The sequence below is a fragment of the Genypterus blacodes genome, unplaced genomic scaffold, assembly GCF_046128005.1.
Source record: "Genypterus blacodes isolate CSIRO-AG114 ecotype Tasmania unplaced genomic scaffold, CSIRO-AGI_Gbla_v1 ptg000053l_1, whole genome shotgun sequence".
In the NCBI taxonomy this organism is placed as follows: Eukaryota; Metazoa; Chordata; class Actinopteri; order Ophidiiformes; family Ophidiidae; genus Genypterus; species Genypterus blacodes.
Window position 1 is genome coordinate 4,319,169 of NW_027466865.1, and position 14,863 is coordinate 4,334,031.

Below are 14,863 nucleotides of genomic sequence, written 5' to 3' on the forward strand. Positions count from 1 at the left end.
GCGGCGACGTGGAGAATGAAATCAAAGCAGCAGGGATAATTTGGCTTAAAGGGGATCTTTATATCTGCGTTTCTCCAGGGATCAATGTGCCTTTTTAAAACATGAATTCTCCGACTGTGCCGCTCCCATTCACATTCACCTTTACACCGCTGATGACATGTTACTAAGTGACGTAAAGTGAGAGCAAGAGTGAGGTTTAAACGACAAAGCATATTGATTCATACTTTCACAACCAGTATACAAAATGTAAGCCAAATACACCACTCCCATCAATACACACTGATTTACCACTTTATTAGGTACACCTGTGCAATCTAATGCAATCCAATGCAGTAGGACTTTAAATGCTTCCTTTGTGCAGCTCAGAATGTTCAGTTCTGGCAGAAGGCTGATGCAGCATTTTTATCTCCACTAAAGAGGTTATTCATGCTGAAGTTATGAAATGCTTAAAAATGAAAGTGATGAGGTGAAGCTCGACCCAGGGAAGAGTGAGGCACAGTGTGAGATACATGAATACATTTCTTTGTCTTTTTCAATTTTACAAATGCTTTGTCTTAAAAAACATTTTTGCTTGATAACCCCCTGTTACTATTATTATTATTATTATTATTATTATTATTATTATTATTATTATTATTATTATTATTATTATTGTTATTGTTATTATTATTATTATTATTCCAGAATATTTTTTTGTTTTTTAACTCCCATCTACGCCTGTTCAGCCTTGTTGTTGATGAGTGTTCCTATATTATTATATGATGTTTCACATTTTCTGCCCTTTTCATTTATTTAAATGAGGGCAGACTAAACGACATAAACATGCTACAGTCCAATACAAAGTTACACAGCCTTCAGCCCCAAAAACTGTGCATTGTTCTACTGGATTGCATCAGCCTGTACATGTGTAGCCAATAAAGTGGTTGTGTTTATGTAACTCTTAGGATAAATATTCCAAATTATGATGGTGCGATTATGATATGATGATGATTATGATGGGATTTAGGGGAAAAGCCTTTACACTCATGCTGCTGCTTTATGTATTTTCTTAAATGTTTGATTCGTCTCAGATGGACTTTCCCAGGCTTGAAGTGTCCTCGTTCCATGAGTGTGAACATGTATATTGAGTTTAAGTGGAAATGCAGAGGGATAAATGCTGGAGCTGTGGAGTTTCAGGTGACGGCAGCGTTTCTCCTGTTTCTGAGCATCGCTGCCTGTCTGACCCAGCAGACAGCAGATAAGTACAGCAGATAAAACACTCACACACAATGGCTCCCTTATACGCCTTTGAGATTTAATTAAAGATGGCCAAGCACTGACTGGGCCAGGTGTGTGTGTGTGTGTGTGTGTGCCCTTATCTATATCACTGTTTAATATCTACTGTAAGTGTAGCTGTAGTGTCTCTTTGTGTGGCACCGTTTGTCTCTAAATGTGAGCTTGAAAGAAATAAGAAAAACGCATAGAGAAGGAAGAAATAAGCAAGAATGGAAGGAAAAAAGAAGAAAGGGGAAAACAACAACAAGAAGAGGCAGACAGGGAGAAGGAAGGAAGCAAGGAAAAGGGCAGTAGGCAAGGTAGGAAGGAAAAGTAATAGAGAAAGAAAATCCGAAATATGGGGAGAAGGAAAACATGGAATAGCAGAAGTAAGAACAGGGGAGGGGAATGAAATAAAGAGGACAGGGGCGGAAGAGAGGTAGGGAAGAAAAGATAACAGAAAGAGAAGGATGGGCAGAGAACAGAGAATGGAATCAGGAAAAGAAGGACGTAATGTAGGGGAAAGGAAATGAAGAAAGGAAGAAAAGAAGGAAGGGAGGAACAAAGGGATGGAAGAGAAGATACAAAACAAGATTGGGGGTTGGGGCCAGGGGGAGGGGGGGTACTATAAGTACTCAAGTACCATAGAGCAAAGGAGTATTTGAGTAAACCGGACAACAGTTGAAGGCACACACACACACACACACACACACACACACACACAAGGTAAAGGGAGCCATGGACGTGTTACTCTCTCTTAAACTTACACATTCAATTTCAATTTTTGCTTTAATCAATAACTTTTGATCAGGCAGAAGCCGGCGCATAGCTGAGGCTTGTTGAGAAATCTGAGGAGAAAATCTGTGTGTTCCTGCTGAGCGGAGTGATGATGATTATCAGGCTGACACATTTCAGGCCACCTGCCAGCACTACAGCGCACAAAACCCACATTTCATCCCTACGAGACACAAACGCTTCAGGCATGTCTCCCTGCATGCACGAGCATCTCTGAGCATTTAAGCCGCCCCGTTTTGTCATAATGTCATGCGTCCGCCTCAGTGATTGGCAGCCTCAAGTGGTTGCAGATGAAAGCGGCCCCCCATGCTAATGAATAGGCCCCTGATTGCAGAGCTGAATTACAGCGTCGCCCGGCTAATGAGCAGATACACTGCAGTGCCCCTCGTCTCTCCTTATTCGCATTTCTGTTCTTTACGCTGATGAGCTCTCCTCTGCACAACAGTCAACAAAACCTCTGTGGAAGATTGCAATGTGAGACATCTTCATCCTTCTTCTCCCTCCTCCTCCTCCTCAAGTTTATTTCAGACGTCTCCATATGCTGGCAGGGTCTGCTAATTTTTTTTTTCCTGCAAGTTGCTTTGTGATTTGTTTTTTTTCCCCCACTTGCATCACTTGATGACATGATTTGACTGAACTGATGATTCCATATCAAATCAGCTGAATGGCTGATGAGCATCACCGTGTCTCAGCTATAAGTGTTAAGTTCATAATGAATAATGTAAGGAAGATGGAATATAAATATCTCAGCAATCACAGCAGCGCTCATGAAATGTAAAACTCCCTCCTCCAAAAACTGCAAGTAAAAGCTGACACATACTTGATTTCAACCTATTCGAAGATGATTGAAAGTAGATTATTTGTCTTTCAATTCAGCTGATTTGGGGAGTTGACAGCTATGTTTCTATTGGCAGTTTTGCACGAAACACAAGCAAATATTGTCAAAGATGTCCAAGTTCAGCCACGAAATGGCAACGATTCCATTATTAAGTGATGTGATGTCAATAAGGACGTTTCTCATCCAACAATATTAAGATCAGAAGTAAACATGGATCAGGCTTTTATATCATCATATCTGCACAAGTTTCTCAGGGACCAAATCCGAGAGAAACGGCCACCGGGTCGGATTTCAGCCAAACCATCCAGCCAAGAATCAATCATGTCAGCATCACCTGAAGAGGTGATAACAGAGCTGAGTGAAACAAATATTGGCCAAAGATTTTATCCATTCCGTAAAAAAAAACAGATTTTCGTCTTTTGTTTCTTCTACAGCTCCTTTTGCTTTGACTGCTTTGCATTTAAACTTTAAAAAATGTGTTTTGCATTTGCTTTCTGTCTTATGTAGCTGTAAGTTCTTCTCTGATTAAATTCAGGAACATCTCTCTCTGCTCTTCAGTCCTCTTCAGCACCACACGTAAACATCCGTCATGCCCATCTGGGAAACAAAACACTACAACTCATGGCCTACTTAACCACTGAGTTGATAAATCTGTTTCTGGAGAATTCGTTCTTTAAGAACTCGCCACAAAGTCCACCTAAAAACTTTTTCCTGGGAAGATTGTCCTGTATTTGAGTGATTCTATTACCCATTTTTAAATGTGCTGATCAAACCTAAACCACTCTAAGCTTACAAATTCTTGCTTGCTCCTGTTTCTTCCTTCTCTGACTGTTGACAACTTAAATTTTTGAGGTAATCTCTTGAATTCTTGTTTTCGCTGTGCAGTTACTCTGTCACTCTGTCGCTCTTTTAGAGTACAACAGGAGTATTGCACCAAAAACGTGAGATTTCTAGACATCTTATTCTGCTCAAACTTGTCCTCAAACAAACAACAGCTACCACAGGGAAATTTCCTCTAACAGACAGATTATTTTAAGAAACTCTGGGGCCTTAAAATAGATTTAGTGATACACTGACATCAATCAGGGGAATCAGCAGACTGAGGGTTGTTCAAAAACGAAACCTATATCTGGCTTCAGAGCAGGACCACGTCAACAAACAACAGTGCGACAGTTAACACTACATGGTGAACATTTTTAGGTGGACCTCCTTTTCTTTAAGCAACATTGACCACAATGAATTTACTTTGTGGCTTGGGGTGTTTTGCTTAAACCTGGATGTTGCACAGGCCTACTATTTAACTTGCAGCCATAAAAGCTGTAGGCCACTGAATGCCGTATCAAGTTTCCAAACAAAGAAGTTAAAATGAATTTATTTGACTGCGAGCCGCCGGCCAGTACATAGTGTGCTGTAGAAATTCGGAGAAATAAACAAGGAGACTTTTTTCATGTGTAAACTATGAGTCTTACAGTAGCACATGAACACGGGAGGAGAGCTGACGAAAAGCAAGGAAACAGCCGAAACGTATGATTCACTTCATCCAGGCTGACGGCCAGCGTGAACGATACGAAAATAAACACGGAACTCCATGGCAAGCGTTCCCAGAATGTGTTTATTATGGGGGGACGACAACCACTTTTGAAATATTATAGCACTTCACTATGATTTATGAAAAGCTGGAGCACGATCTCCGTCGTTTTGGCAACAGCAGGGCCTGATTGTTGCACATTAGGAACAGATGGTGGCGCTGTGGAGGACTGGAACAGTAGGAATTATATTGGAGTCCAACCTATTTTGAAGCAGACACACATACGCGGACACACACACACACGGACACACACACACACACACTGCCGGTTGGTGGCGCTGTAGGTGGAATAACGTGAAAGACAGAATCCCAAGCAATTTGATTTGATTGATTTGAATAATTTTTCTCTCTTTGTTTTTGTATAATTAATGTGATTAGACTTCATTTCCTCTCATTTCCTTCTACAAGGCGTTTTCACATTTTCATACTAAATAACCTCACAGTATATTACAGCATTTATGGATGTTCAGAAATACTGTATATTACAATATTTGGCATCTATTTAGTAGATAAAGTGTATGAATATTGAATATCGTTTAAAATCACAGCAATCAGACAGAATGAAATATAAATTGGAAATTGGAAATATTTGTAATTGATTGAACCGCTGCTCTCCACAGTTTGTTTTACAATTCAGCTCAGTCAACTTTATGGAGCAATTAGCAACTAATGGTTGGTGTTATTATTTGTGACATTCTGATGGATTATTACAAAACCTGAGGAACATTATCCCTAATTCTTTTTCAGATCATTTACAGACAAAAACCACAAGACTAAAGCGCTCAGTAGTCACAGTGAAGCCTGTGCGAGGGCCAGATATTGCACTCAGTCACACTTTTATATCACTTTTCTGGCTGTTTACTTGTGATGATGAGGCATATAAATAGGAAAGTAGCAGCAGCGTGTTGCCCCATGGTGTAGTGAGCATTTATACACACAAGGTGGCGTCATCCTCACAGCTAAGGTGCTGCAACAATAATCCCAACATCCAGCTACTGATTTACACAAGCAAAAGGTCTTAAATGCTAAAGATGTGCAAATAAAATGTGTTAGATATGTCTTGCTGCATGTGTCAACAATATGCATTTGATTGATCTTTTGTTTCAGTGTAAATCTGATCAAGTCTAAATTTAAAGACATAGCTTGTAATGTTAAAATAACTTGTAACATTAGGTGTCCATGTTGTGATGTCATTTTGCCCTGTAGATGCATATACAATGACTGAAGATGACCAAGGTATAGTAACACACGCATACACACACACACAGGCACGCACACACACACTTCCCACAGCCAATGGCCCTCCAGCTCTTGGCATATCATCCTTCGTGCTTGCAACTTGGAAATGTTATCTCTCTTAATTACTGTTGAAATGTCAGATCTTCATCTCTGTTCTCCTCTCTGTGTGTGATGTATGCAGCCTGTGTGCACATGAGGTGTGTGTGTGGGCGTGGAAGGCCTCCAAACCAGGTCAGTGCCACTGTGTGATCTCCTCTTCCACAGAGGCGTCAGGAATGCCAGAGGAGTCAGGAATCATAGCGCACTATGTTTTCTGTACACACAGTAACAAGGGAATACAGTGATTCATACTGCTGAGATAGTGGACACAAGCAGGTGTGTGTTTGTGTTTGTGTCTGTGTGTGACTCTAAAGCAGGTTTCAGTCAAAACTACGCCCTGTATTTCTCAGGGGTCTTCCCTTTCTTTCCATTCTGTCCCTCCATTGTCCCAGGCTTCCTCCAGCTTATTTCTGTCCCATCAGGCCATCCTCAGGTGAAGCCAGCGTCTCACATTGCTCCGCATTGTGTCGACGCTCAATGGGATCACTGTGGAGCCGCTGGAGCCCTGTTTCCATCCAGCAGTACCGGTTCCCCTCTCCCAGTGACACAGCCAGTCACTTCCAGGAGACTGTTAAAGGTTGATGTCACTGTGAGTGTGAATGTGAGTGTGTGTGTGTGTGAGTGAATGCGTGCTGAATGTGTCGACCGCTGGCTCAGTTTGTGTACTGTTAAGGAGTGGTGAGGAGAATACACACACACACACACCTCCCACATGACAACTTGGTGACGACTCGTGACCAAGGGAGACTATCCAAGTATTATTAGCAATGAGTCGTACAACCTTTGTTTTATCAGCATTCTGTCACATGCATCATTTATCTTCACAACTACAGCTGATCGAAACACTCAAACCCCTAAACATACTTTTTTATGTCTTTGTGAATCATTTTATAGATTCTAGCACAGCAAATAAGACTTTTACGACCCCATAATAGACAAACTGGCTAATTGAATAATTGAATTTTCTTACTGTGATGCTACTGTCGCTATCTCATTTAATATATTTTTGAGACCAGCTCACCACATTCATTCTTTTACTGGGTGTCACGTTGCATCTTTCTCTTGGTGCAGTGTGATTGGACGCACGCTGCTGTGGCTCCACCCTGAACAAAGGGAGTCCTGAGTCCTGTTTCCTCAGCCGAGCTCACCTGTGAAATCCACTCCTGCAACAACAGTCACCAGCACCACCAGGGTCAAAGCCCGACCGCCGCACCACAACAGAAGACCTCCTGAAGATCTGAACTCAGTGTAAGTTTATCCTTTGTTCTTTACCATCAATTACTACTTTATGTCATTGCCTAAGATGTAAATGTTTCAGTTTTGCACGGGAGGAATTTAGATTTAAAAGCAGAAATGTGTATTCTCCTGCTCCGTACATCATCTAGTGACCTCTTGTCTCCGGAACCAGAGATCAGAAACACACAGATCTTATGTATTGAAGGTCTTTTTCCGTCCTATACGCTGCAAATACAGCAGACATGTAGCTTGATAGTGACCCTGATGTTAATCTGATTTGCAGCAGTGGACACCATGGCCTCCACCGTCTCCATGCGCAACTTCTCGCTACGCCAGCCCTCCTTCTCCAGCATGTCGGTGAGGGACAGTGGCCGCAGCATCCGTTCCAAGCAGACCCTCTCCTCTCTGTCCTCTGGCAGCAGCCTGTCTCTGTCTCGCTCCCTCTCAGTGGGCAATGGCCTCAACGTCCTGGGCACCGGCCTCTCCTTCAACGGCATCGGCACCAGCGAGAAGGAGACCATGCAGTGTCTCAACGACCGGCTGGCCAACTACCTGGACAAGGTGCGCTCGCTGGAGAGGTCCAACTCCGAGCTGGAGTTGAAGATCAAGCAGGTCATGATGGAGAGGGCTCCCAAGGGACATGACATCGAGGCCTTGATGGCCCAGGCACATGCCATCGGACAGGAGGTCAGTGGTCAATGTCAGATGTTGAAGTCTTGCAAGAACAAAATTCAGGATGTTGTTGAAGCATTTAGATGCTGATGTTGGCTGAGTCTGGGTTTTTGTAAAATTCTGGGGGAAAATGCACCCTGATGCATTCAGGTGATCAGGGTGATGTGCTCTGTTTTAGTTTCCAGAGAGCTGCACTGCATGAAACAGGAGATGAAAGGCTTAGTGAATAGTGAATATTATCTTTAGTCTTCTAGGGCAGAATGTAATGCCTAATGTCCAACATGTCCCCTGTTCCCCGCTCAGGTGAGGAAGAAGACACTGGAGAACGCCCGTATCATGCTGGAGATTGATAATGCAAAGCTGGCGGCTGATGACTTCAGGGTCAAGTAAGTGTCACACCGAGGTTCTTTTCTTTAACTTGCCTGCGAGTGTTCACATGGGAGCGCCAGACTGCAAAGCAATGTGAATAAATGACCTTTCTGTCAGGCTGCGAAATAAGAGCCCCATTCCCACGGTGCTCAGGCACCCATGGGAGTCTGACAAATCTGCCATCGGCTCGCACAGGATGTGATAGGTTGTGTGGGTCAGAGAGACGTCGTCCATTTCTGAGGAAGTTGGCAGGGTGACGATGAAGGGAAGATGAAGAGAAGATGCTGGAGTGAAGCTGCGCTGCTTGTGTTTTCGCGATGCGTTGCTGGTATGCTGCATGGCACAGCGTAGAGGTGTAATACATCAATTGGCTGTGATTTAGAGCATTAACAGCAAAGTGTGTGTGTGTACTTCATGGCCGGTTGGATTCATTTGTGTGCTGACGACTTCCACTCCGTTTTTTCCCTCCACTTTGTGTTTGCAGATGGGAGGCAGAGGCAACTCTGTGCCAGTCTGTGGAGAGGGACTGCCAGGCTCTGCGGAGGGCAAAGTCTGACCACGACCAGATCATCTCAACTCTTCGCGGAGACCTGGACAGTCTGAAGGAGGAGCTCTACTTCCTCAAGAAGAATCACGACGAGGTGAGATCCCTGCAGAGGTGAAGGTCGCGTCAAGAATGATCAGTGGACTCATCAGTCTAATCGCTTTACAAGTTGTCGTGCATATTTTCAAGGGAATGCGAGACTTTTCTGCATCACAGTGGTGAGATGAGAGCAGACACTTGTGAGCACCTTGATCTGACTGATATTGGCCACAAAACACAACACTGCTTAGCATTCCAGTGCTTGTGTTTTCTGTTGGCACACAAAGGAGACAATAGGCTGACATAAGCTGGAACTGTGTCCGTGTTTGCTCACTCACTTAAGAAAGGAGCTTTACCAGTATTCAGTATCTGGAACATGATAATGTGAGGTGAATATGGCCACACCCTTTCCTTTTGTAACCCTTGCGCTTCAGGATTACACAATATCACTCATGGAAATAATACACACCGATTGGAGCCAGCCCGTCCACAGGGACTGCGTGTGTTTAGATAGTCAGGTGTGGTGTGCAGGATGTAGACGGAGCCTCACTGCTGCTGCTCAGCTCTCTGTAGTCTTGGCAACATAGTGAGTTGTGCAAGTTGAGGCAGTCCAACAAGTAAGAATGAATGAATGAAACAATATTTGTAGTAATGGAGAAGAAACAATTGAACAACAAAACACATTACAAATGTATCACCAACGTTCTCAACACCACAGGTGAACCACAATAACAGACACATATATCGAAGTAAGTGATGTAATAGTAGCCACTAGAAGCTTTACTAGAAAAGTCACAGTGTAAAGATTTGATGTTGACACTTCCTGTGACCTAGTGTGTGTGAGCACAACGCAGGGTTCTGCAGCACTAAACACAGATTCTCCACTCTCCTCTTCACACCTGTGCAGGAGACGACCTCCATGAAGTTGCGTCTGGCCAACGAGCAAGTGAATGTGGAGGTGGATGCAGCTCAGGGTCCTGACCTGGGAGCCATAATGGCCGAACTGAGGGTCCAGTATGAGGGCATAGCTCGCAAAAACAAGGAGGAAGCTGAAGCCTGGTACATCAGGAAGGTCTGTCACTGCCCTAGCTTCTCTCTCTCTCTGGTATCTCTTGTCTCCTGGTATTTTGTGTGTGTATTTATGTGTGTTTGTGTGTGTACGCAGTTGGATACGATCCAGTCAGAGGTCAAGCAGAGCAATGAGGCGTTGCGCTGCGCACAAAGCGAGCTCTGCGAGAGACGGCGTTTCCTGCAGGCTCTGGAGGTCGAGCTGGATAGTCTGCGCAAACAGGTACAAAACTCCACACACACACACACACACACTGCATAGCCCTGCGAGCACCCTTAACACACTTTGTGGAGGCATATACAATCTCTTAGCAAAATTGCCACTGACAATGTAATTATCTGGAATCTGCAAGTAATCACACTGATCAAATGGCCGACGTGTGGTGTTAATAGTAATTTATGCCACTGTGTAATTATGGAGCTGAGTGGATCTCTGTGGTGCTCTGGACTTAGTAAAGCTGGAAAGAAATACAGTCTGTTACCTAATGCCACAATATGGCACATTTAATGTATTAACATGTTTGAACCAGGATGTCTGTCTTTTGATTGAGTGTGTTGATACTAAGACAAAACAACGTGAGACATATTCTTTATTTGCCATGTTATCACTTTTTATGGGGCTCAATATTTCAACCTTTCTTCGCCTTCTCCCTGCCGTACACCGCCCACACGTTGGGTCTATCTATAGGCGACAGCTGCTTTCTCCTTGTCAACAAAGCACTAAGGACGCTATAGTGTACACAGTGATTTCATTCTGCTCCTGCAATCAATCAGTGTGACAATAAACATGAGTCAAACAAGTGAAAGTTTAGTCTGCGTCCCCGCTACGCATGTGGACACAGATCACAGGGCGTATTGAGAGGTTCAGCGATCACAAAAATATACCTTGCGGCTTGTTTGCTCAAGCTGACAGATGAAATAGGAGTTATTGTGGCGCTGACAGTCGCTGCGCTGAAGTATTACAGGTGGTGGTGAATAGATGAGCTCAAAGGGCTAATATTTGGTTCTATAGAGGCTCTGTGAAGTGCTATGATATACTGCAAAGGTAAACAAAGGCTTGTCTGAACTGCTTTATGGGCCTGCTGTAGTATCATTAAGTTGTAGAACAAGGTAATGGTACTTTAATGTCATTGCAATACAATATGTTATGTATTTTAATCATTTGCACACATTATCTTATCTGTGTTAGAGCAAATATCAGATAGCTTGAAGACGCCATCGAGTGGTAATATATGGAAATGATTGATCAGAGAATGGGTGAATTGTTTGTGCTGCTGCCAGGTGGGGGTGCTGGAGGGAAACCTGGCAGAGACGGGACACAAGTACTCTTTGGAGATGGAGCGTCTGCAGGCTGCACTGACCCAGATGGAGGACGAGCTCTCCCAGCTGCGCCTGGACATGCAACGCAACAAGACCGAATACGAGCAACTATTGCGCATTAAGCAAAATCTGGAAATGGAGATCGCCACCTACAGGAGACTGCTGGAAGGGGAGGAGATGTAAGTAGATGAGCCATTGCCGTTATTCACTTGTAAAAACACTCTCTATCGAATCTGAACAAGGGTGTTGAGTTGGTAGTTCAAGTAGAAACTAAATGAAGATGTGAAGATCTGGTGTTTTTAGAGCCTTTTAATGGTTGCTGGTGTTTAATTTATTTTTTAAGAACTGGCACTGCATGTAGTTTGTAAAGGCCTCCCTTTGGTACTTTGCTCTAAGGTGTCCTATCATTTGTCCTACAGGGTGAAAGAAATTCCTCCACCTAAAAGTAAGTTCACTTTGTCTTAAAGAATAGGAGCAAATGTGTGTGTTATTTGTAAACAGAGCATTTCTATGCAAAAATGACCCAACATTAAACATTTATGTTTTGTTTTGAACATTTAATATTCACATTTATATATGACATATCTTACATTCACATTTATGTTTAACTTTTACATTGATATTTAAATGTGACCTTTGTGCTGGCTGTATCCATACGTACATTAGTAACATTCACAAATAGTGTGCAATTTTCCAGTCATTATACATAGAAAAATATTGCAAGGAGACTAATATGTCCAAATGTAAGCTAGAAATGGCCTTAAAGATATAGGATATCTTTTCTGCCCCGTTCAATTGCTTTCATTCCGCTTTCTGTCAAGCACTTTCTATACCATTAAGCCTGTGTTTATCCTGTTACAGAAGACCCTGAGGTAAGGACCAGGAAGATTGTCAAAGTTGTTACCCAGACGATGATCAACGGCAAGGTGGTGGATGAATCCAGCGAGGTGGAGCAGATTGAGGAACGCAAAAAATGAGATGAAGCCCCTGCAACCAGCTGCGATCATCTTCTGTCCAATGTCTTCCTTATTTTGACTTAAATGTTTAAATGCCTTACATATGCCAAATATATGAACTGAAATGGAATTAAAGATAAAACCTGAGCTAGAAATGAAATATGATCCTTATCAGCAGTGCCACATGTTTCTGTATACCTGAACACTGTAATGAGATTCATTTTATAGGAATTAATTCATTATCATATTGTAATGATCCTCTGGAATTGAATAGTACATTTAAAAATAAATGGAAAAAGAATCAACTGTAGTCAAGTGTAGTTTGTGATGTCTGTTGATGAAAGTTATTGTAAACTAAGTAAAGGGATTTGATTGGTCTAGGATTAATCTCCACTGAAAAATTCCATCTTGAAAATCTCTTTATTTCTGTTTGTATGGTACAGTTTCATTGTAAAAGTACATGTTGTACAGTATCAATGGAACGGCAAAAAGTGTAATTTTAGTGACTGTCAACAGAAACTCTAACTGAGTTATGTGAACAATAGGAGGGAGAAACCCAGGAAACGGTTCTGCACCAGGAGGGCTGAAACTATGAAGCATCATGTGACCCAAATACAGCAGAGTCGGGTGACAGGCTTTTGTCTGTCTTTGTAATCAAGTGTGTTTGTGTGAGCACACCTCGAGAGAATTATCAGTCTACATTTACACACCAAGGTTTTAGTGTTTGAAGTGTGTTTCAAAGTGTGTGCCAATGTTACAGTGTATTTGGCTTTGGTCAATAGACTGACATGTTTATCTAACCTCAATAATATTGCACTTATAGGTGTGTAGGTCAGTACAGGAAGTAATTTTTAGACAATATTATCTCTGACATAGGCAGACAAATATGCAATATAAATCAAACAAGTACAAAATTTAATTTAAATTCAATCAATCAATTCATTTCAAAAAAGCCTCAATCTTGATTTGGGTAGTTTTGCTATTTCACTCAACTTGGCAGAGGGTCTAGAAATAAGTAATACCTAATATTCAGTATCTGAGCAGCAAATAAAGCAGCCAAGAGTTCAATTTCCATCCGTGTGTGATTTTCAGGTAGATTTGAGAACACAATAGTTATAATAATAAAGCGATAAAACATACACAAACTAGTGCATATACGGTAGATATATCCCATTTGAACTCTGTATTGTGGTTAAAGCTGCAGGTTGTTTGTGCAGCCTCACACAATGTTAAATACATATCACACTTTCTGGTGCAAAGCCCAATATAGATATTGATATTTTGAAGATACTTGAAGAACGAGGGGAAAGAGAGCACAAGTGCAAATTATTTTCAATTTAACACAATATATGCACACTACTAAGCATAAAAATGCTAACTTCAAGTTTTTTTAAATGAGGTCATGTATTCAGAGAGTTGGAGGTGCTGGAAAGTCACTCAGGGGCAGTAGTATGTATAAACCATCTCAACTGTAGACATGCTTGTGTGATAAAAAGCTATTGTCCTGTCATACTTGTTCTAGATCACCGTGTTACCAACTCAGGTCAGATGTCATGCCAACAGCTACACAATAAGCCTGCAGTAACCAAACAAAATCGTTGTGCCTAACATTGGTGTTCTTCTTTGAATACGTTTGCAAAAGATGGACAATTGTCACTTTGTGGCATTCATATCATGTTTTATGAAGATATGCATGTTTAAAAAAACATCTCTCATATAGAACTGTATGGACACTGTAGGGAGACGATCCACCATTTAAAGAAAACAGAATGCATTGGGGATTTGAGTTTTGTACCTGATCATTGAGGCGTTCCCCACTGTGAGAAGTTTCACAGAGGGGTGTGTGTGTGTGTGTGTGCGTGTGTGTGTGTGTGTGTGTGTGTGTGTGTGTGTATTAGTGCAGTAAGCCTTTCAGATGTGTATACGGGTTTCATGTGCGTGCTGTTTATGGGTTTCTCTGCATGCATGTAACATAAGTGAGTGTGTGCCATGAGGAGAGAGAATGCGTCTTTCATTAGGACCAGTTTGACGCAGTCTTATGTCATTGTGAATCCACTCTATAGCTTGTCACTCTGGTGTGAAAAGCTTTACTGTGATGCAGTAAAAACACACATTCCTAGACAGGAGTATCACTGATGATGTCTACGTCATATCTGGCAGCATCATAAACACGCCACCCTGAATAGTGTGTGATATTCTCTGTCACCTTGACGAGAAGCTGATGAAATTCATATCCACACATAGATGTTTCTCATAACAATTAATATGAGTTTATTAGTTTAGACTGCCCAGTAAGGTCATCCAAAATGTTATGTTAAAAGGACACGCACATTATTTTTGGAAACGTGTACACAGTCTCCATCCCCACCCAGCTTTAAAGAAGAGGACAGCAAAGCTACTCATCTTTGAATTAGAATGATGAAGACTGTTTCCACTTTATTTAGACTTGAACAAACTTTATTTTATGGTCTGACATATTCTCTCTGTGTTATGGTTGTGATTTTACAAACCTAAGAAGGAACAGAAAGGCCATTTGATGGTGTCTACTCTGCATGGTTTGCGACTGCTTTGCATTTTGCATTTTGATAGAACAGTGCCCCTTTGTGGTAGCAATGAAACAATGGTGACAAATAAAACTAAAATAAATCCCTGATTAAATAAATACATTATACATCCCACAAGCTGAGTCAGGATACAGATTTCATAGGGAAAATATCCGTATCATTCATACTGCTTCCATTAAAACATTTTTACATAATTGTATTCATAAATTCACTATCTTGTGCATTGAAAACTTATTTTTAAAAAGATCTACAGATCATACATGAGAACCGTCTTTGCAGTTA

At 41.8% G+C, this 14,863-nt stretch overlaps 1 protein-coding gene across 2 annotated transcripts; it reads left to right on the top strand.

The window, feature by feature from the left end:
- Nucleotides 1-6,945: 6,945 nt before the first annotated feature.
- krt1-c5 (keratin, type 1, gene c5) lies at nucleotides 6,946-12,322 on the top strand. 2 transcript variants are annotated; one of them, XM_076150887.1, is made up of 9 exons: nucleotides 6,946-7,061; nucleotides 7,333-7,736; nucleotides 8,025-8,107; nucleotides 8,575-8,731; nucleotides 9,581-9,745; nucleotides 9,839-9,964; nucleotides 11,023-11,240; nucleotides 11,481-11,506; nucleotides 11,923-12,322. In XM_076150887.1, the coding sequence occupies exons 2-9, from the start codon at nucleotides 7,344-7,346 to the stop codon at nucleotides 12,036-12,038; spliced, it is 1,284 nt and encodes a 427-aa protein (XP_076007002.1). In that variant the 5' UTR covers nucleotides 6,946-7,061; nucleotides 7,333-7,343; the 3' UTR covers nucleotides 12,039-12,322. The 2 variants fall into 2 exon arrangements, with proteins under 2 accessions (XP_076007002.1, XP_076007003.1); XM_076150888.1 differs by having other exon boundaries at nucleotides 6,970-7,061; nucleotides 7,336-7,736.
- Nucleotides 12,323-14,863: the final 2,541 nt, after the last annotated feature.

Excerpts from the sequence above, each read along its gene's own strand:
- krt1-c5 (XM_076150887.1), top strand. The coding sequence starts at position 7,344 with ATGGCCTCCACCGTCTCCATGCGCAACTTCTCGCTACGCCAGCCCTCC. Across the intron at positions 9,746-9,838 it reads AAGCCTGGTACATCAGGAAG|TTGGATACGATCCAGTCAGA; the intron begins GTCTGTCACTGC and ends GTGTGTACGCAG. Across the intron at positions 11,507-11,922 it reads AGAAATTCCTCCACCTAAAA|AAGACCCTGAGGTAAGGACC; the intron begins GTAAGTTCACTT and ends ATCCTGTTACAG.